The following is a 22,775-nucleotide window of genomic DNA, read 5'->3' on the forward strand; positions in this document are numbered from 1 at the left end:
TTTGATTCACAGCCGTAGCTAACATAAGAGGCGAATGATATCTGAACTGATCCTAGGCCTCCCCTAGGGTGACTCAACCTTAAAAAGAGGACCTGATGCGGTGTACAGACATCAATACTTGGGGAAGGGGACACATGTGTTGGTCCTACCTGACATCATGCAGGACTTAATAGGTGTTCACTAACAGCAATTACCACTAGAGTGTATCAAAGGCTATATGGGGGGTCTTAGTTTTTTTTTTATGTGAGGCCTGCATGGGATTCATGTTCTTTGAGTCTTTCGGTAAAGCCACGTAGATATAAAAATAATAATATTAATAATATATTAACAATATCACGACGTTTCGATCGCAACACAAGCCATTGTCATCTGGTGAAAAATGTAGCGGGAGAGCTGCTGAGGCAGGAAAAGCTTTAAGTTAAAAACCTCAGCCACATGAAGTCAAATATCTAAGTTAAAACATGAAAGTCTGTGGTCACAAAACTTCTCCAGAAAAATCCTGCTTTAAACAAGCGATTAAATTTCTGCTTTGAAGGTAAATTGAAACGAGCGTGCTGCAATTATTTAACAATGCGACGTAAAATGTTGAATGTTTATGTGCTTGATAAAAAAAAATTGTGCCCACGTGCGTCCCCCTTAAAGGCCATGAAATCTGGCATAGAATAAATACGCATTGCATAAAATGTAACATTCACTTTTTAAAACTCTGACATCTAAAGAACTAGTGCCCTTTCGGCACGAAAGCCCCGTTCTTATACTTTGTACAATAAAATCGAACGGGGGGGGGGGGGGGTAGAGAGAAAGCCCTCGCACGAAGCTACCCAACGTGGCCATAAAGTGCCATCGTAAAAATTGGGCTGAGCTTGTAATCAGATGCCTGCGCCACGCGGGACTGCGCGCAATTTACATAGGCGGTGCTGGCGCTTAACAAATGGCTTTCTAATTGCAGGGCCTGCCAGGTTTAGGCGGTCCGCCAGGTGACAAGGGCGAGAGGGGAGAAAGAGTGAGTACGGCGCGACTTCATGTGCATCATACCGACAGCGTTCCTCGTCTTGGCCTATTGATTATGCTGCTGTGTTTTATTTGCTCCTCCTTACCAGGTGTGGTGGCTGCAGCTAATTGCAGGGTGGTGTTATGCCAGAGTGTCACATAATTGGCGCGGCACGTTCCGCCACGCGCCACGAGGCGGAATTTGTATTTTTTTTTAAACGCTCTCTGCAGATCAGTCCGCCGGCTCTGAATGGAATCGCTCGACCGATCGCGCTCGCACGCACACCTGCAGGAGCAGTGGCTTTCCGCTGTGCGAAAAAAAATACGCGGAAAAAAACCGCGGGGATGTTACAAAAAAAACAATTTTGTAAACTGCCCACTCGTGTCGGACGCCTCTTTGAAAATCACGGTGGCCGAGGAACGATAGGATGTTTCCAGGTGGCCTTGATTGGCAACGGAAATAGATTTTCGTTGCGATGTATGCGCGATATTCCACCGGTCAGGTGCGCATCTGCGTATTTGTCCAGCGCAGCAGTGTTTTTTTTTAAGACAGGGCCTTTAGCCAAGTCTGAGTGCAGTCAGGCCAGATTTAAGTTTGCAAATTCAATTTAGAGAGGATCAAGTGTCATCATGCAACAAAAAAAAGATGTATTCTAGATTTGAAGCTTTCGTGACTGCAAGGATTCATATTTTTAGGTTTTTTCGGTAAAGTCACGTAGGTAAAAATAAATAATAAAAATAAAAAGAATAGAAATAATAATAGAAATAAAAATTATAAATCAGATATTTATTTTTACTACCTGACTTTACCGAAAAAACCTAAGAGTAAAAAAAAGATGCTTCTTTTGTTTAAGGAACTGCTTTGTGACGTTGTTTATTAAGAAGCCACCATCTTGTTCTCACGTGAATTATGGGTCTTGAAATATTGAGAAATTTTTTACCGAATTCCACCCCCCCCCAAAAGAATAACTCTTCTCGTGATTGTCGTTGCCGACCCCTCGTATAGACTGTGTTATTTCTTTCTTTTGACCTCATTACTCCAGCCCTAAAAGAAATGCACGCCAGTCAAGTTTGCTATTACATTGCGGTGAGTGTAGCGGCCTCTAGTGGCTGAAGAGGGCACGTAAATCCATAACATACGAGGTATGCAAATAAAATGTGTATTTATTCTGATGTGTGCGAATTTGAGGCACGTATCGTGGCTTTCAGGAATCGTTATTAACCCATGGGTTGATGTCCCTTTTCACACCCACGTATTACCATTTAAAAGAAAATATAAATGAAGACATTTATATTGGGGGTGGAGCAGTCATAGAGCGGTTCATAAAAATAATGACATTTTCCATAGCATCGTAACGTGGCAATTCATAACAGAGGCGCTGCACAAACGATAACAACATTAAACAATGGTTATTAGACCGTTATAAAAAAAATGTGTTCAGTTTTTTGTCCTTACCCCACACCTCCAAATAGCACGTTTGGTGACGTACGGGGCAAAATAAATTAACCATACATGCCTACGTGCTATTGGACAATTAATGAGTGTTTACATGTGGTCAGCACGGTTGGCTACGTACGACAAGGTTGTACGGTGTGAAAGAACTTTAACGTGCATAGGTGTCATTGGACAATTAATGAGTGTTTACATGTGGTCAGCACGGTTGGCTACGTACAGCAATGTTGTACGGTGTGAAAGAACTTTAACGTGCATAGGTGTCATTGGACAATTAATGAGTGTTTACGTGTGGGAACCGCGTATTGTTGGGTTAACGATGGGTACTCCCATCGCTTCCAAGACCGCTGGCCAGCATACGTGCATGATAGGTAGACGTGGTGACACTTGTGGCTACATCGACTGAGCCGGGTCTGTTTTGGACGAGTTTTCCAATGACGATCAGCAAACTCGGTGGCTCGCACGTGCAGCGGCAGACTAATGCTGCCTCGGCGGCCGGCACAAAGGCGTGCGGACAACCAAAGTTGTTTCTTTTGCCTTCGGAAACACACACACACACATCTCGCCGTGCGTCCTCGACCTTCGGGTGACGTTCTGGACTCGTTGGCAGACGCCGGCACGCAGGACTCGGCTCGGTACTGCGCGTGGGCCACCCTGTGCAGCGTCTTGCTGGCGATCAAGACGAAGTTATTTTTTTTCTTTAAACCGGCCTCGCTGCGGTGACCCCGCAAACCAACGTCGCTTTGTCTGCGCGGAAAGTCGCGAAACTCGGTCAAGCCTCTGACTGCCGCGGATCAACTTGAGCCGCGGGCTGTTTGTGACTTGGCCGTAGGCCAGGGGTCCCCAACCCCCGGGCCGTGGATTAGTCCCGGTCCGTGGCCTGTTAGGAACCGGGCCGCACAGCAGCAGGAGGTGAGAGCGGTGAGTCCGCGCGTGGCCCGCCCCCATTGTTTTATTTACCACTTTTGTCCGCGCCTCTTTCCCGCACTGCTCACTCGTCTCCGTGAAAAAAATTGTCTTCCACGAAACCGGTCCCTGGTGCCAAAAAAGTTGGACACCGCTGCCGTAGGCGATCGAGAAGTTGTTGAGATGCCCTCGGCCGTCGTGAACGGTTGCGGTAGTCGACCCCCCCCCACTCCCCCAGAGAACACAAAGCTGTTAACCACAGTCTTGACGGCGTCACAGGGGCAACTCGTTTCGTGCAACTTTTGATTCGCCAGCAGGTGATGGAAGCTGACTTGCTGACTTACGTAGAGCTCGGAGCTCGAGTCGAGTGTTGCGCCAAGGTCACAGCCTGGCTCTGGCAGAACCAGGCTGTGATGGATGCGCCTCTGAACCATTTAGCAGGGCTGTGCTCAGTTTTTGTTGGTGATGTGCGGTGGTGCACCGTATGAAGTCGGTTTTTCGATGGGTTCAGTTTCATCCGTTTGGATTCCATCAATCGTCAATGCAGGAAACAAATGGCACTGCACTGAATCGGAATCAACTGAATTCCCACATAAACTAAACTGCTACTAAACTACCTTTATTTTAGCAGGCAAGGCTCACTGAGCTTTAGAGCTTTTTTCAGAAGAGGCCTGGCCACACATGATAGCTCAACGAAGTGGCTTACGACGTGGAAACTTATAGCAGCCAAATTCTTTAAACGCATGTTCCTAAATGTGGAGGGTAAAAACCAGAGGACCCGGCGAAAAATCCATGCGACCATGGAGAGAGAGACATGGAATCTCCAAATATACAGTGGTCTCGTGGTCGAGGGTGGCAAACCCCTGCCGGCAGATGGAGAAGGGCGAGCAACACGTGGTTGCCTCTGGCTGTGGCGTTAATCAGGTGAGCGCGTACCTTGGCGAGAGCCGTCTCCGTCCAGTGGCACTCTGTAGGCAGGGAGTACGTGTGTTTGTGTGTGTGTTGAACTTCTTTCGCACCGCACGTAGCCAAACCGTGCTAATTGGAGGGTGTGGGGGAAATGATAGCAAAGACACAGACACACGAAAACCACGAGAAAAAATACGCGGCGGGAGAAGAAAATGGCCTCGACAAGATGAGCTCCGATCTGGCGATGGAGCGGCCGCTCCTAGAAAATCTTCGACGGCACCGAAAGATTCGCAACCGGTTCCCAAGATCGTCACGACGCCGTCAGCTAGCCCACGCTTGTACGTACGTACACTGAACTTCTTTCGCACCGTACGTAGCCGACCTTGTTCATCGGAAGGTGCGGGGGAAGGGACAACAAACCGAAGACAAAAAAGCAGTTCTCAAGGAATGAGTTTTCAATCTGGATTTAAAAGTGCCATAGCTCCCAGTGGCTTCTGAACATGGCAAGGCAGAGCACACGGCCGGTGCGCTGTGTGGAGTGAGAAGCGGGTGAACTTCAGCTGTGAACGGTGCGGCCTTGCCCATTTTCCGTCGCCGTGAACTTAACGAGGACCCCTGTACAAAGGCCTGGCCGTGGGGCGGCCGTGACGATGCCGATGATTCCCTGGTGGTGCCACACCTACTGCTCATTCCAAAATCGATGATACTGATGAGAATGCTGACGCTGAAACCGATGATACCGCCAATATTGCTGGAAATGAATGATATTGCCGATACTGCCACGACCGATACCGAAGATGCTGCTGATACTGCTGATGGCGAGACTGATGATGATGATGCTGCTTAATCTGAGGCCACAGAAAACTGCTGTTGCAGATATACCGACGATGCCGGGGATATTCCTGGTGCGCATATCGATGATGCTGCCAGTACTGCCGCCACTGAATCCGGTGATGCTTATAACACCAGCTGATGGTGCCGCTGGTGAAGGCGGTGCTGATAATGACGTTGCCTATGATGACGATAGTGCTGCTGCTGATGATGAGGATGATGAAGTGTATCGCCGTGTGAAACACGGGCGAGTCTGTGACGGTCTGTGAGGGTTTGTCACTGTGTGTCGTCTGTGAGAGTCACCACTGTCACAGACGTCCCCTGTCTGCGTTACACTGTTTGTGTGTTAGTTTGTTGTCCTTCCCCCGCATACCTCTGTGAGCACGGTTGGCTACGTACGGTGTGAAAGAAGTTCAATATACGCTGTTTTACTCGCTGTCCCGAGGTTGATTCTCGGCCACAGCTAACATCAGGGGCAAGTGATACTGGTAGGAACCTCCTGGTTACACCAGCCCACAGGGGATTATTGTGTCCATCCGTCCGTCCGTCGTGCACCCAAAAATGGGGCTGGGTGGAGAGGGGAGGGTGGGGAGGGGCTGGGTGGGGAGGGTCGGGCTGGGTGGGGAGGGTCGGGCTGGGTGGGAGGGGTGGGGCTGGGTGGGGAGGGGCTGGTCACTCCGTGGTGCCCTTATAAAACTCAACGTTTAACCTACTCACGCCGGCTTGTGCCCTTTCTCACAGTCGGCCATATTTACGGAATACACCACGCCGCCGTTGACCCTGGCCATTGACCGAGCAACCCAACGTTCCTACCACCTCCCTCCGCAGGAATGTGTTATCTGAACCAGTCCTGGGTAACCCCATTCACTCACATTTACTGACCAGCGTGGTGAAGTATAGTCAAAAACAACCCCAATAGCGGATGTGGCTTGGGGAGGCCTTTATCCAGCTGCGCGGTAAATTAATGTTGTTATTAATGTGATCTTTATGACTATGTAATGAACGTAGATTGATTGAGACGTTGGTTGTTTGATTAAGTACCAAAAATATTTCAATCTGAAATCAAGCAGTGTATAAAAATAAATCACTGACTGACAGCACACATTTAAATGTCTCAACGTTTAAACTGCAACGCCGAAACACAGCGGGTGTTAAACTGAGATTAGCGCAAAGCTAATTTTGAAGACGTTAATATCTAAAAGGCGTTTTGCTTCCCCTAATGCGAGGTATTTGCGGTGAAGATAAAATGATGAATGGGCACTTTCCCACCCAATTGCCAGGCTTTCATCTTAATATCAGGTTGGACATTTTGCAGGCCCCTGTGAATAAATGCTAATGCGGCAACCGGCTTGAGATTCGCCTTCAAAAACAAAGCGAGATCCAAGCTGCGCATGGGCCAGGCCTGCGCCTGTCATGTCTACCCTTCAACAGATGTCACAGTGACGGCCCCGTGGAGTCGATTCATGTTTTATCTGTGAGACGTGGTGTTCACGGTTAGGGCAGTAAGCACATTGGACTTGTAATCCAGAGATCGCCGGTTCGATTCGTCGGTTGAAACTATTTGAGAGTCAAATCCCGTCACCTCTGTCCACCCAGAATGTGTGAATGAGCACACCGCGATGAGTCGATCGTCAGGTCCGCGCGTGGTGGTGGGAGTAAAGTGCGGGTGGCTCCCACCTCTTCCAAGACGCATAGTCGGCGTGGAAGAGTAGACCAAAGTACAATGTCGAGATGCTCACGCTAGAGCTCGAGTGGAGGCCCCCTCTATCAGCAATAATATAGGCAAGTAATTGCACTGCTGCACCTTTGCCAGTACATTTATTCACAAGGACGGTATAGATTTAGCTTTTTGTGTTTTTCGTGGTGAGCTATGGAACATCCTTATTTTTTAAAGGGCTTCCTTGATAACCAGTTACTTAATCCCTTAATAAGACCATGATTCACTTGGCCAAAATTTTTTAAGTAACTTTTTTTCATTTAAATCATCAGATCGGGTGTTAACCGGTAAGATGTGTAACCACCTCTTCGGAGGCAGTGAACACACGTTCACTATTTTTAACAATTTTTTATCTTACCAGGTAAGACCCACTGAGCTATTTATCTCTTTTTCAGAAGCGACCCGGCCACATATAGCTCAACGAAGTGGCTTATCATGTGGAAAATCATAGCAGCCAAATACTTTAAACGCATGTTTCTAAATGTGGAGGGGAAAAACAGAGGACACGGAGAAAAATCCACGTGGCCACGGGCGTCAGGGTCGGGATAGAACCCACGACCTCGTGCATACAAGACGAGGTAGTTAACATCTCGCCACGTATGTGAGCTTAAGCTCACTTTCATTCCTGGCTATGGTTAATGGTGGAGCCAAGATTTTCAGGTAGGGGGGGCAACCCCTCCCGCAATGAAAAATTACAGGAGTTGTTAGTAAGTAAGGACTTGTCCCTTGCTTTTTATTCGACGCGTGTGCAGTGATGGTGCAGCCATCGGTTGAGGGTCGAATTCGAACCGCGTTGTGTGATCGGCATCGCGCTCGCTGAAGGTGAATGCCTTCAGGGAAGTCGTGTACTGTGTACACGCAACTGCGCACAATTCTGTGAGTCACTTATAACCGCTTTGCCGTTACTTATTGCCAATTATGGACTCAGACTATTGTCCTATCATCTCATAGAGTCCCTGGCACGTAATAATATGCTACACAGTGGCAGTGGGGGTCGCAAAATGCCGATTTGATACTAATAAACCCCAATGATCCGATCGAAATCCCTAATTTCGATCGGGCACGTGCCACCCGCCCCCCCCCCTTTTGATAGCCATAATCCAAATTTACCAAAAAAAAATTGTTTCCATAAAAAAATAACCCTCAAATTACTCGATTGGGATTACACGTCGCAATCATTGCCCCCCCCCCCAGTGTCGCAAGTCACCTTGGGCTGCACAGGGACAAGCTGCCATTAAGAGGTCGCTCGACTAAGCAATAAACATTGCGGGGTTTTTTTGGTTTTAATTTAAACACTCCGAGACCTTTAATTACGTTGCGGGCACAATATAAATGTAAGAAGTATGATTATATTATTATAATATTACGCATCACCGACCAACAGATACATGCTCCACAATGTTGGAAGGGGAATTCCTGCAGCTATGCTGCTCTTAACATTGGCTTTCTGATTATTGCATGTTTGCACTGGAATTTTTGATTCACGTGTATCGATGTCGCTGTTAAAACTAACACGTAGAGCTTACTTTCACCTGTACCTAACGTTTTCTGCCAGCTTTTATTGCTGTCATATTATATTTGCGTTGTGTTTTTTTTTGGTATTCATGTGTGTTTGGTTTATGACCATCAAATACCCTGTTTGTTAGCTGTGTAATGTTCCTTTAGGGCCCTGTACTCATTCTCTGCGATATGTTGATGATTTGTCGTTTGCTTTTGTTGTTGCTGTGCCCTGGCACCACGGATCTCCCTTGTAAAATAGCCAGGCAAATAAGAAATCGAATCAACTCAAACTCAAAACTTAACGCTAAACGTTGAATGTATGTTAAACTTATTTCGCACCGCACGTAGCTAGCCATGCGAATCGGAGGTGTGGGGGAAGGACAACAAACTAAACACAAAAAGTAGTTGCAAAGGAATTCGTTTTCAATGGAGATTTAAAAGTGCATAGCTCCAGTGGCTTCATAATATCAGAATTAAGAGCGTTCCAGACGGCCGCGGAAGCGCACGTCGAAGCGCGCGATGCGGTGGAAAGTACTTAAGTCAGGTTCCAAGAGGCTCGTGCAATAACTCCGAACACTGAGGATCTGGCACTGTTTACTACTGAATCATGTGGTGTGTGTACTGCGTCGAGATGTACTGCATGTGCCGTGACTGATCACGTCGACGTCCTGGTTTAAGTAATGAATCTAAATATGAAACGGTGAAAATGAAAGAGTCATTATTGGCGGAGTCCCATGAGGTGTGATGTCACAACATCCCACGTGTTCTTGCAGTTGTGACAATAGATGTTCCTTATTGTAATGGATGTTGCAATTAAGAACACGGGAAATCTGCGAAGACCAATGTAATTGCCTTCAATTGTAGAAGGTAAAAGGTGAAGCTTCTGTAACTGCCTGCTCACGCACCTACTGACAAAAGGGCCTCCCCTCTCGAGGATATTTGGCCTACTCTTCCAAGCGACCTTCAAATTCAGATATGTAAATTGCCCGAAGCAGAGCCAATTTAATTGTTGGTAGCCAAAATGATTTTCAGAAGAAAAACACCAAAAGCGGACGTTGAAGAAACGTCACTTTTTCTGGGTCTCGTAAACGCCAAAGATTGCACGGTCAAGCGTGAAAGTCATAGGCAGCTCAGTGCATATTGGGGCCGAAGAATCAGCTCTCTTCCCTGCCACAAACATGGATATGTCCGTTGAGCCAACCTGTTCATCAACCACTGTACACGTGCATGCACGGCCGGGTTTTCAATCCACTGCTGGATGAGGGCCTTCCCCCTCGCCGTGCAGGGCGTGAAGGTCCTTTGCTTAAACTTCACCACGCTGGTCAATGCGGGTCGGTGAAAGTGTTGAGAGTGCCGGAGAGCAATGGACTTTGCTTCGCTGCACTCTGCAGACAACAGCACCTATAACACCTTTATGCACGGCGGTCACACATCTAAGCACTATCCAGGCACTGTCCGGCCTCAACTGTCCAGATTTGATGAGATTGGGCAGATTCCCGGAGGTTTGGTCGATGGCTCACCAACCGTTAAATGAATGAAATAATAAATAGACAATGAAACGTTGTCTGTTTGACTAAAAACTATAAAAGATTAAATAACGTTTTGTTCCCAACGGCCTGTGTGGTCATCTTGGCCAATATATTTTTTCCAGAAGAGATTTCAATTAAGCAATGAAACTCTCTATTGGTTTTCACTGTTGTTATATTCATCAGCAGACTGTACCCTGTTAAATGCCACTACTAGATCTCGCGGTGTTTTAGATCAAAGTAGAGCGGAGACTATTCGTCAGTTGCGTCGATTAATCGGCAGAAAATTGTAATCGACCACTGTTTTTTGCGGTCGATTACTTGAGCCCTTTTACGTAGAGGGTGTCCTGCTTGCCTCCTGAAGGCAGGCAACCCCCTGCGTAGAAGCCACGCCCAGCTCAACGTGAATGATGATGTCCATGGCATCACCACAGCCCGTCCATCACTGTCCAATGACACACGTGGAAACAACAGTGAGAGGGCCCCTCCCCCCCATCCCCAATTCTCTCAATGCTATCTGATTTGTCGAGTACCCAAACCGATAATAATTAGTCGAGTAATTGATAAATGACATTCTTGAATAGCCCAGCTTGAGACAAGATCCTTCACAAAAGCAGTGGGGCCAATTTTTCCCAGTGCAGCGAAGTGTTTGCATGCTGCCCACAAGAAATCAATGATCCCGGTTTACAGTTTTTATTTTATTTTATTTCACACCCAAAGGGATAAAATACCAGCTTTTCTGACGTCTTCTGGACACGACCATGATGAAGCGTTTGTTGAGGAACTCATTTTTGGTGGATCACAATGGCCAATACAGCGTTTGATATGTGTGTGTGTGTTGTTTTATTTGCGATATTTCACACCATTGGAATTGTTTGTGCCCACTTGATCGGTTTGTTCCAACAAAGTCCGCGCTCAGATCAGAGCACAGAGCCGAAGCCGACCACGCAGAGATCCTGGCTTGGGATCTGGGTTTCAGTGACTGTCGAGTTAACCGGGGTTCTCTCGTGTTTACTAAATTGATGGTTTAAGCCCTCTTACCGATTATCAGCATGGGCTTAAGCGCATATATGTGGGGCGTTGTATACACACAGATCCCTTTATATTTGGAGTTTGAACGTTTTTCCCCCCCTGTGGTCGCGTGGATTATTCTCCGGGTCCTCCGGTTTTTCCCTCCACATTTAGAAACATGCGTTTATGGTATGTGGCTGCTATACATTTCCACATGATAAGCCACTTTGTTGACCTATCATATGTGGCAAGGTCACTTCTGAAAAAGAGCTAAATAGCTCATTGGGCCTTACTTGGTAAAATGAGAATAGTTTATAGTTTTAGTGTATAGTTTGAAATGTGCTGCAACTTACGCATTAATAACAGGTTACTTGAAGGGACGTCAGGTTCTTTGATATCTCCTTCTGCATGCCATTCTGTGGACGAGGCCATGCACTCCTCTGAGAGAGTACTGAATTGATGAATCATCGTTTCATGATAGCTCGGTGAAAAAAAAATGTGTAGAGAACAAAGAAAACAATAAAACAACATTTGAAAGGGACACAGGAAGAGATGCACTTCGTTCGGTTGAGGCGTGCGCACGCTGGATGATTCACGTGCGTGGCCAATCTGCATTTTCAGGGCGACGCTGGACCAAGGGGCCTTCCCGGATTGCCAGGCACGGTGAGTTTGTCCCCTAAACTTCTCAATTCCTCACGCCGTCGCTCGGTGGAAATTGAAACTCCGCAGCCAGCGATTCAATTCACTTCACAGCAAAACTTTGCGGGGTTTTTATTTTTTCTGAGCGCGTTCAATGTAAATGTGAAATGGAAAGCTTTAGTGCAACGCGGTGTTCTGACTCTTAATTTGTTTAAGCACCGCAACCGAATTTCCGATGTGAGAGCCGTACGAGTTTTGCCGTGGCCGCTTCAAACGCGTGTCCAAAAATTTAATGCGCTTCCGCGTCGGAGCTAAACACTGAACACGCGCACAACATTTTTTTGTTTTCTCACGCTTCTGTTTTTTCGCGCGCAGGACACTCAAACCTCTGTGGTCCAAGAACCTGGAATTGCGGTAAGTGGCAAGCAGCCCCCCCCCCCCACCCATCATTTCCAGGCTTATTTGTCCGCAGGAATTGCTCAACTTCTTCCTCTCAATTGTCGGCGACGCCGGGCGTCTATTAAAAAGGTACCGGGAGCGGCATTCGATGTTTACTCCTCAGCGGGGAGCAAAATGAGTCGCGTGGCCCGCAAATAGGTAAATGATGGATCGCTCTCCACGAGGCCGAACATTGCATCGCCCGAGGGCGCTTTCGCGTGGGCAACCGAAAAATAATGAACTCTGCCGGATCATTTGAATACTCGTTGTGGGAGTAAAAAATAAACCCGAAACGGATTATTATCAGCACGTGGGCTTTCTCGACCAATATCATTCATAATATAAGTTTTTTTTGGGTTAGATCGCGTAAATGTATAAATGTGTCGTTAAAACCCCCCACCACCCGACACAGCCAACTAGTAAGGGTTGTCACGTGAACAGAACGTGCCAATTCGTCACTAGCACAGCACTAACCGGTGTGTTTGGAGAGCCAAGCCACAACATTCACAATCTGAGTACCAGTTTGTAAATGTTGTTGCTTGGCTGTGTCAGGTGATGGCGGGTTTTAACGACATTTATATATTTACGTGATCTAACCCCCAAAAACAAACCTCTATTATGGACGTAGTATTATTATTATTGTCGCAAAGCGCCTGCGATGCTTTTAATCTGTTGAAAGCTCTCGTCGCGCTTTGTGGAGTTGTTCCGCGGTCACTCTCTGCGAACGTGGCGGCTCGCGTGCTCCTCCGAGTGATATATTTTGCGCCGGTGGGAATGGTGGTGGAGGTGGTGTGTGTGGGGGGGATTTTTCGTGGACACGCCGCTGGGACCTCGGTGGGGGGGGGGGGGGTTGAGTTTGTTCCCAAGGACCACACGCCAGCTTCGCCGTTTGGCTGCGTATCCCCCCCCCACCCACCTCGAGAAATTAATGCACTTCTTCCACACCGGCGTTTAATCTAATTTACGCAATTTGCATGTTGGTGAAGTGCACGCCATTCTCCGTTTGGAACACGGCCGTACTATTGCTTCTGCTTTGCGATACACACGCACACGCAAACACAAAGACAAAGATCCCCCCCGTTCAGCCTTAACAGACTGTTGGGAGCAAGTGATGTTAGCGGGCTAGCAACTCGCCTTTGTCTCCCCAGTGGCGATGTTTATACACTGCACAAGGTACTCATTCGAGGCTGGGTCGAACTAGGTGAGGCCCAGGACCGTTTCAGATAATCCTCACTGGTGGGAATTGAACTTTGGTTGTCCGGGTTCGTAGCGCAGCGCGCTAACCGCTACACGACTGCTCCCCACACACTGAACCACACACAGACACACAATGCGCACACGTTCACATTCACACAATGCATAAATGCATACACACGCACACACACTTCACCCTATGCGCTTGCACGACTCAGCAGGTGCATGACTGCTATTAACTGTGTTTTGCACACACGCAGCAACGCACTTCACCATGCACTCTTTGATGCGTGCACACACTCACAAAGGTGTAAGTGCACGCGATTATCCACTTGGAACATGTCTGCGGAATTATTTTTGTATTAATTGTCTTGCACGCAACAACAACACACACACACACACATTTTCACTGTACGCTTGTTACATGTACACCACTCATGCACACGTACATACGCACGGACGTGTGTGCTCACAGGGCTTGCCAGGTGAGAGAGGAGAGAAGGGGGACCGGGGCCTCCCTGGAGAAAATGTACGTAACCCCCCTTTCCCAGAGCATGTGATGGGAAATGTCATACACGGCGAAAGAAATTTGGCGGTGTGGATTTCGGAGCGCAGAATTGATCTGCTCTATATTGGGTTTTCCGCTGCGTCTCAATTCTATCACTGACCACACATTTCCACAGTTGTTTTTCTTGCTTAAAATGTAATCTTCTCTTTTTTTTGGGGGGGGGGGAGTGTTTGGATTCAACAAAAAACATCCAATCGGAGATGTTCCTCTTGCAACAGATGTTATGGGTTGGCCTGGACAGTTTTTTTTTTGGCCACTGCCGTCGTGAAATGAAAATCATAAATAGCATTTCGTGGCCCGCTTGCGTCTGAGCTTTGCATCCCGTGTCTCCCAAAGTCAGGGGATGGCTTCCCAAACCTACCCCGTCCCCCCTTGCCCCCACCCCCCCCAAGTCTTCGCGATCTGTCAACTCCTCCACGTTGTCTCGTCCGTGCGCGCGCCGACAATTCCCCCCCCCACCACCCCGTCCATTCTAACGCAGATTAATCCATTGTGTCGCAATCGCCCCACGAAAAATGTAAAACCTTCCCAAGTCGGCGGTGAGTGACACACACACACCGCCGACGTTTGGTGAAGGCCCACGCCGGGTCTCCAAATCTGAGCGTCGTGTTTATTTGCATTTAAAAAGCAGACGTTGGCCTGGCCCGCTGAGCGCGGGGCGCTGACGGCCCCGTTTAACCGCCGGTAAAATGCAAGTCGCGACATCCCAATTCTTTGGAAACGTCACGCGGTTGGCAGCTCATGGACGTTTCAATTTTTTTTTTTTGCCAACAAGAGTTATCGCAGCCGAGAGCCCAACGTTTGATATTTTATCTGTGATTGAAACGCTGTCCTCGCCCTGTCCTTTTCATTTTGGCTGCTTTTTTTTTCTTCCCGAGGGCGCGTCCTGTTATAAGCACGCCTTGCTTGCAACCCAGCCAGCACTAATGTTTTGACAGCGTGCTTATTTTTTTTTTTGGGGGGGGCAGCTGCTGTCTTTGGTTGCGAGGTTGCTTCAGTCCACCAACAGATTGCTTGCGGTCTCGAGGCAATTAGGTCCATGGGCGTTTGATGAAGTGTTGAGATTCAGAGGGAGCTGGAATCCTCGAGTGTGTGATCCTCAACAGCGAAACTAATGCACAGGGCATCCCTCTATTTTCTTTCAATAAGTTGTGAAGGGGTCCTGTTGAAGCTTGTTTAAGCACTGAAAGGATTTATTTTCGTGGAAAGATTAACTGTTATAGTGTTGATTTTTTATGTGTTCGGATTTAAATGGTGTTCCTATTTTTGCATAATTTTCTTCATCCTTGTAAATTCCAAGTGAAAAGCGGGTTAGATTTCAAATATTTCACATGAAAAGATTAACATATGCAATGGAGTTAAAATGTATATAGTTTCTAAATGCAATCACATCTCAATACATTGACACTGAAGATATATCCGTACATGTTTTGTCCTGACATTTTTAATATATGTAAATAATTGAATCTACAAATATGAAGAAAAATGAAAATCTCATTAAAAAACGAATACGTTCAGTGCAATCAAATGAAGATTAATTTACACAATACAAAAATAAGATATATAAATGTACTAATGTATCCATTTAAAGTGCAGTACAGTGTCAGTGGGGTGGAATAACGGCAAAAGTAGCTTGTGGCCCTGTACCATAAATCGGTCCCAACCTCTATTTGATACCTGGGCACGGTTACCATCAGAGGTGATTGATTATCTGAGCTCTCGTGGACCTCCCCTCCTTCGCTAACCTGCACTGGCTCAGAACGGTGAAGTATGATCAAACAATAAAACATGAGTGACACAGCGTTGGGATGCCTTCATCCGGCAGTATGGTCACAAAGGGCTCTAATTTACGAATCCAGACGCACCGAGGTAGATCATATTTTGTCAGCTGAGCATATAAATAGGCACCAGTGTCTGTGTCCCATTAATTCCGTGTGATAATCCACATTTTTAGAGCCTGGAAAAAAAACTACCGCATCATTTCTCCTGGGCTGTCAAAAATGTACAACCTAGTTTTATACACGTGTCTATATGCTTACCCTGTCACAAATTGCAACGCTGGTAAGTTTTGAAAATGGGGCCGTTACCATTTGTACAGATTTAGCCTTCGCTTCATCGCCCTGTTTCTCCGTGTCGTGTTTCGTGCCACAGGGTGCGACGGGCAAACGAGGAAACCCCGGCCCTCCTGGCCCCGTGGGCCCAAAGGTGAGTGACCAGAAATCACCACAACCATTTTCCACCGAACCGATTGCATTGCTGCGTGGGGGGCAAGTGAAGCAATCCCTGGCTTGCAGTGCCACCCAGTGGCAACTATCACTCGCTGCAGCAGCGAACCCTCGTGCAACGGACAGAGAGAGAGAGCACGCACACGTACGCGACCTTGCAAGTAATAACAACGCAACTGATGTGCTTTCCGATTGCACCGCGTGTGCAACCTGAAAACGCATTCGAGAGCTATATTAGAGAGCTGTAGAAAACGAACTGAACTAGTATCTATTTAAAGCTTTCGTGACTGCAGGGATTCATCTTCTTGGTTCTTTCGGTAAAGTCACTTGACAGACCTGTTCTCCACCTGAAGACGGCTGCTTGCGTTGTGGCCGAAACGTCGTGAGAATTATTTTATTATCTTTTTTTTATTTATTTTTTATTTTCCTTCTACGTGACTTTACCGAAAGAACCAAGAAGATGAACTAGTATCGCAATACAACTGATTTCTGCATCGCGCCTCGGTGTGCGTCCACGTTGCAAGATGCTGTACAGAAACAGCGGGTATGTTTAAACCGAGGCTGTGAGTCACAGGCAGAGGAGAAGATCTTGAGCCCGTACTTGGGAACGGGGATAGGGAGTCAACAGCACGTACGACTGTGAGAAAGGAGTTCCATACAATGGGGGGGGGGGGGGGGCAGCAGGGGAGAGAATGCCCCAGACTTAAGTGGGCCGGACATCATTGGCAGAACCAGCGATGTAAACCCGCTAATGTGCACGCACGCACGCCGCAAAACGCGTTGCGGTTTAAGCTTCCATTTATTAAATAAGCGGGAGCAAGAGCAAAGTAAACACCGGGTTCACTCGCACGTGCAACAATGGGGGCGAATATAAACGTACCTTCGCTTATTTGTGAATGGATTTTTTTTATCCGTTCCGCAGGGTGAGAAGGGTGAAGTTGGTGTTATTGGACTTCCTGGAGACAGGGGATTTGCCGTAAGTGTTACCCAAACACTGATTCTCATAAGGTAAATGTACGGACGGGAACAGTGGAGACCCTTGCTCGAGATATTCATTTGTTCATTTGACCCTTCGCTTTTCGTTCACAGGGACCTCCGGGAGTTCCTGGCCTAGTTGGGCCCCCTGGTTCACCCGGACCCATCGTAAGTGGCCCCCGGGACCCATGGGCTGCACCTTGCCTTGTTTGCCTTCTTGAGGGAGTCAAGAACGAAATATTATGGAGCTCCCCAAAGTCTTTTTGGGGGGTGGGGGGGGAGGTGGGGGGGGTTGCAGCACATTGGTCAGTTTCCCAAAGAAGCAAGCTCCCAGCACCTGGAGCAAAACGTCGAACGTCGTGCCGATCGATACGAGGCACACACCGCGAAAACAAATTGGAGATTTACACTTTTTAAATGATTGGCCGTGTCGGGTGGTGGAGGGTTTCGACACATTTATAAATAACGCGATCTAAACCCAAAAACGTTGATTTTGCATGCACAGCACGACCGCGAGAACCCACAGAGATATATATTGTGTGCTCGATGAGTTTCACGCGGGTGACCTTGTGACCTTCTTGAGGAACTTTTACTGTTCATAATTAGTTGCTCCATTTATTCTGGGCGACCTAAACCGATTTCAGTCTCGAAGTGCTCTGAGCATGAGTGCAGTATGTAATTTTATGATTTTAATTCTCATGATTCGATATTCTTTTTGCAGGGGGCCATTGGACCTCTTGGTCCACATGGCCTTGATGGGATGAAAGGTGAGAAGGTGAGTGGTGCTTTTTCAATTCAAATACATTATTTAGAAATCAATTAAGCTGGTTATGAAATGTGTGATGTCGAGCAAATGTATCACGCGGTGTGGTTGCTGACACGTTTTAATGTAAGGCAATCGTCTGAAATGCCACCAATATCATTGCATCTTGGAAACTAACCAGGCTTGTGCCTGGTTAGTATTATTGCATGGGTGACCACCAGGGCTTGCTATAGGTGTTGTAAGCTTGTTGTAGACACAAAATGCCGGTGCCGAGTGTCACTTCTTCGCGTGAAGTATGTTTTTTCACTGGCTATTGAAGTGTTTAGCCTAAATGCCAAACACTCAGTAGGATATTGGACGAACATCCCAGTTTCGTAAAGTGGATAAAGCTAAAGGTACAGCCCTGCCACAGCTGGCAGAATGGTCTCCACTCGTAGGAGTGCTAGAGAGACCATCTAGAGATGTATTAGCCCTGCTCTTCCACGCAGGCCAGATGTTATTGGAATAAATGGCAGTACTTACACTTCAACCAACCAAACGTGACCTGCCGATCGACTAACTGCGATGCACCCATTAATTTTGTCTCCGGGTGAAGAGAGGCGAGCGGATTTTAAGAAACTTGCTCCATTGTTTCAATTTCATCACCGAGATATTGAACCCGGTGACCTGTGCATTGCCAATCCAGGGTGCTAACCATTACACCACAGCAGCATCCAGGTTCCAGGTTGAGTCGCCTTCTAAAAAAATGGGCCTTTGAGTCTTTCCGCGGTAAACAATTGCCATCGTTATTATTATTGTTCTGTGTTTGCTCTTTGCAGGGCAACGATGGGCTGCCCGGTGAGCAGGGGATGCCAGGTCCTCAGGGGCCTCCTGGCACCCCAGGGGAGGTTGGGCAGCCGGGGCTGGGCAAGACCGGCGTGACGGTGAGAGCAGCCAGCCGTGGATCCCCAGGCACTCCGGGCCCTAAGCCAGGACAATGTTTAGGCCCCCTCTGACCCACGCCACGTGGCCACAGGCCGTGCACCCAGACACCGAACACCCAAGCTGCTGGGCAATCGGCAGTGTTAACGAAATGAGTGACGATGTTATTCATCGACTGAGCGGTTTTTGACTTGAGTCAGCGATGACTGTGAGCGGACAAAAATCATCGAGCGAGAGATGATGGCGACGAAGTCCCGCCAAGCATGTCTGGCTACGACGAGATGGAATTTACGAGTTGTTAGAGACCACGTTGCTCTGTGAAAGGCCAAGCATGATATTCAGCTGTGTACATATAAACAAATATTTACTGAGTTCACTGATTGGCTGACATCTTAATATTTTAGTGGCGGGGGGGGGGGGAATACATGCTCACACAAACATTTAATAACAAAGAGTTGACAAAAATTTCTACTCCTTCAGTCGACTAGACCAAGAGAATGACTCGATGAAATTCACATACTGAGACTTGGCTAAAATTCCATAGTTTGTCTTTGACAAGATTAAGACGATAACTAATATCAAATGTAAATAAATCGGACTCAACTAATGCCGGTAATCAGATATTTTGCTGATGGGGCATGCGAAGACCCTGGGTTCATTGGGCGGAGGCTTTTTAGCCATTTTCACTTGAGCCCCTTTGGAAGCCGGACGCTACGAATTTGTCGACTTACTCACATTTGAGCTCTCCGTTCTCCAGTGTTCTGAATATTGTTGGTACGGTTTTGCTTTTGAACGTTGTGCTTTGCTTTGCAATCACGTTCTTGATATCAAATACTCATTTGTTCTGGCATCTTCAGATGTACAGCGAGGGAGGTGTAATTTACAGAACCGCTTTTTGTGTTTAGTTTGTTGTCCTTCCCCTGCACCTCCGATTAGCTCGGTTGGCTACAAATAGTTCATAGATAGCTCAACATACATATATACATCATACATAATGATAATGTTGATGGTGATGATTATAATTATGCTTTAATGACGTAAGCCTCAACAAATTAATCACCAAATAATGTATTTAATGACATGAGCTTTTGCTGAGAACTAGTGGGACATCGATTCATCAATTCAAGTTTATTTCAAGCCGACGAAGCATGCATCGATTTGCACGTGAAACAATTGACGCGTTTCGAGTCACACTTGTCGCATGCTCACGTCGTTAACAAGACCACTTTAGTGCAGCCACAAGTGACCGCGACGGTCACCTCGGTGTAAAAAAAGTACGGATATATTCATGAGTTAAAATCGTTGTTTTGAACCTCCGACAATTCGTTAATTTGACGGGCTTGTGCATCGTTACACCTCTGCTCATAACGCACATGACCTCAGTGTTGATTTTGATTTTTTTGTGTTCCCCAGGGTGACCCAGGCAGAGCAGGGCCTTCTGGACCACCAGGCCCCTCTGTAAGTCACAGACACGAAGCCACATTATTCTTTTTTCCCTTACTTACGAAAGCAATGTGGTTTGTTTTTTTAACATCAAGGGGGAAACGAGAGTGCAATCTAATGCTTCCAGACAGTTGCGAGCTTAGGGTCGCAAGGAATTGCACGTGCAGGACTGAGTAGAAACTTATAGATATCAAAATATCTGAGTCTGGGTCCTGTCTGTTGGGTTGAGAGCATTTTGGGTACAAGAAAATGTTTTGAGACTTCTAAATCATTAATGGCCTGGTCCCTCTTTTTCCCGTTTTTTCATTGAGGTCTCACAAACTAATAAATTGTTAAGTGGACACCCAAAATCCCCTGCCACGGTAATTCCACCAGGTCTCCACTGCCCCTTCTAATAGTGTTCACGATCAATGTCTGAGCCACCAAAATCACACGAACACCCTCCCTTGGTTGGATTTTCTTTACATAAACTCGCATTTCTGCATGGCCATTCACAGAATCATATTAGTGTCATGTTTTCATATTTATTAACTCATTCAGAAAGGAGTTGAACAAACACCCTGAGAAAAATAGGCTTGAGACTCGAAGTAATTTTCTGGGTTAACGGACACATTGTATTTGCATGTGTTAGCTCATTGTCATATGGAAACATCTCCTGCTGTTCCACCATTTCGGCGGTTACAGCTTCTCATCGTTCCCAGATATTTTATTTGTGCGAAACCACTGCTCTCAACCACTGCCGCCGACGGTCAAATGCATTGTTTCTTATTCGTTTTTTTTTTGTCCGTTCTGATTTTTACGAGATGCGCTGCACCTTCTTCTGTTGCTCGGCAGGGCGAGAGAGGCTTGACAGGTCCCATCGGCCTCCCTGGTGAGAGAGGACTACCTGGGATAGGTGCCCCTGGACCTCCGGTGAGACACACACTCCTCTCCCCTGCGTTCCCCCGTTTCCCTCCTCGCATCAATCATCGCTCGGCGACTGCCGCTCAGCTCTCCCGAGCCTCTGGGTGGCCCAGGAATGAGGCAATCACTACGGGCGAATTCCAGCTACAATCTCCAACCTCCCCAAGCCGTATCAGAAGGGGAGGAAGAGAAAAAAACAACCTCAAGGCATCCTTCACGGGGAGAGGTTAGGGCGTGGTGCTTGGGGTCTCGCGGTCCTCTTTGGAAGAGGAAAGCCATCATGTGTGGGCGTTACGGACAATTTTTCTCTCCGCGCCCCGTAATTTTTATCCCAAAATAAATAAAGTCGGGGGGGGGGGCTCTATGGGGGGGGGGGGGGGCACGTCCCCGTGCAGTAGGAATTTCTGGGCTAAGCTGTTGCGTTTTGCTCCACCACCATTGCCCTTTGATGTGCATCCTTTTTCTACTAAAACAATGTCTGACTGGCAAGGTTTGCTGGTGGCTGAGTGGGCAGCTAAGAATTAAAAAGTTGTTTTGAAGTTCAAATCCTGATTTGGAGGTTGATTTAGCCTGTAAACCCGCTGGGGGGGGGGCGGGTGGGTCTATGAAATTATTTACCACTTTGTGGGAAAGTCAGCAGTTGTTTTTCTATGGATAGACTTAGCCTGCCATAGGAATGTGGAATTTTCACCACTAGCTCATGGCTGCAAACACCAAATGACCACCACCTCAATGCCCTTTTTGGTTCAGGAAATCACTTTTTCTTTTTACTTTTTTTAAGGGCTGTTCGGGAATCTGCCTTTCCATTTGACTTAGAGGGGCATTACATGACTCTATTCCGAGCGTTTCATCAGTACGGTGCCGAGGGTGGGGGGGGGGGGCATATCCGCAGGCCAACAGCTCAACCTGAGCGGGCGTGGGATGTTTTTAATCGTCGCTTTCTCTCTTCGCTTTCCATGTAATTTTCCTCGATGAGTTTGTTGATGCCGACTGTGAAAAGGGAGTGCGCATTTGGACCCTGCGAGGGCGCGTGGCAGCTGCAGAGCGCGCGGGGCGAGGGGGGGGGGAGGTCAGATGGGGGGGCTGTGACCTCGCTCCGCACGCCACTGATTGCAGAGATTGGATCTCATGCGCGGTCACTCCACCCCCTGCCCCCCCCCCCCTCGTATCAGATGGAGCCGCCGAACCCCCGCCAGCAGATAAACCCCAACGCGTGCCCAGCGAGGATCGCGCAAATGCACTACGAGGCTTAAGGAAAATGCAAAAGAGATGCTCTCGAGCCAAATGCAAAGTTAATGTAAATCAGTGAATTAGATCCACTTATGCATTAAAGAGCCATTACCGACCATATTCATCTGCATGGCCCTAATGTGCATGGCATGGGACGCCGACTAGGAAACGCACTTACGAGCATTAATGATTAAAAGTGTACATGAAGTAGTAATCCGAAGCTTACATTTTTTTTACTTTCCTCCCTTCACTGAAGATTAAAAGCTTTGCAGGCACCTGCCTCTCGCCAAGAGGACACCAGGCAGTGGCGGTGCTGGCTCCTTGGGGTGGCCCAAAGCAGAAATTAATGTTTTTACACTTTCGATGCTCCCTCCAAACACCCGCCCCAACCCCTTTCAACTTTTAAACTCCTAGCGATTTGTCGGATGTGATGTAAACAATCGGTAGAGATGTGGGGAGATGAGAGAAGAGAGCTGCGGAAGAGACGTGTTCAGTTAATTGGCTTTTTAAGTTAGACTTGGGGCCCTCAGCTCTAGCTTAGCCATCAAACAAAGACGGTGATCACCGCATCGCGCGGTGCTTTCAGATCAAGTTCAAGTTCATGTATTAGGTATAGCCCTGTGAGCCATTCGG

General features: G+C 47.4%; 1 protein-coding gene across 3 annotated transcripts in view; it reads left to right on the forward strand.

Annotated features, from left to right (window-relative positions):
- LOC133344176 (collagen alpha-1(XXII) chain-like) overlaps positions 1-22,775 on the forward strand; it is a 164,138-nt gene that overhangs the window by 101,046 nt on the left and 40,317 nt on the right. For all 3 annotated transcript variants that reach the window (XM_061554189.1, XM_061554188.1, XM_061554187.1), the window contains 11 exons: positions 950-1,003; positions 11,465-11,506; positions 11,858-11,896; positions 13,590-13,643; positions 15,834-15,887; positions 16,830-16,883; positions 16,997-17,050; positions 17,604-17,657; positions 18,464-18,568; positions 19,980-20,024; positions 20,844-20,921. In XM_061554189.1, coding sequence (XP_061410173.1) covers positions 950-1,003; positions 11,465-11,506; positions 11,858-11,896; positions 13,590-13,643; positions 15,834-15,887; positions 16,830-16,883; positions 16,997-17,050; positions 17,604-17,657; positions 18,464-18,568; positions 19,980-20,024; positions 20,844-20,921 — 633 coding nt within the window. The remainder of the gene's footprint in view (positions 1-949; positions 1,004-11,464; positions 11,507-11,857; positions 11,897-13,589; positions 13,644-15,833; positions 15,888-16,829; positions 16,884-16,996; positions 17,051-17,603; positions 17,658-18,463; positions 18,569-19,979; positions 20,025-20,843; positions 20,922-22,775) is intronic.

The sequence above is a fragment of the Lethenteron reissneri genome, chromosome 19 (assembly GCF_015708825.2).
Source record: "Lethenteron reissneri isolate LAM-NWPU_2019-01 chromosome 19, ASM1570882v1, whole genome shotgun sequence".
Lineage (NCBI taxonomy): Eukaryota > Metazoa > Chordata > Hyperoartia > Petromyzontiformes > Petromyzontidae > Lethenteron > Lethenteron reissneri.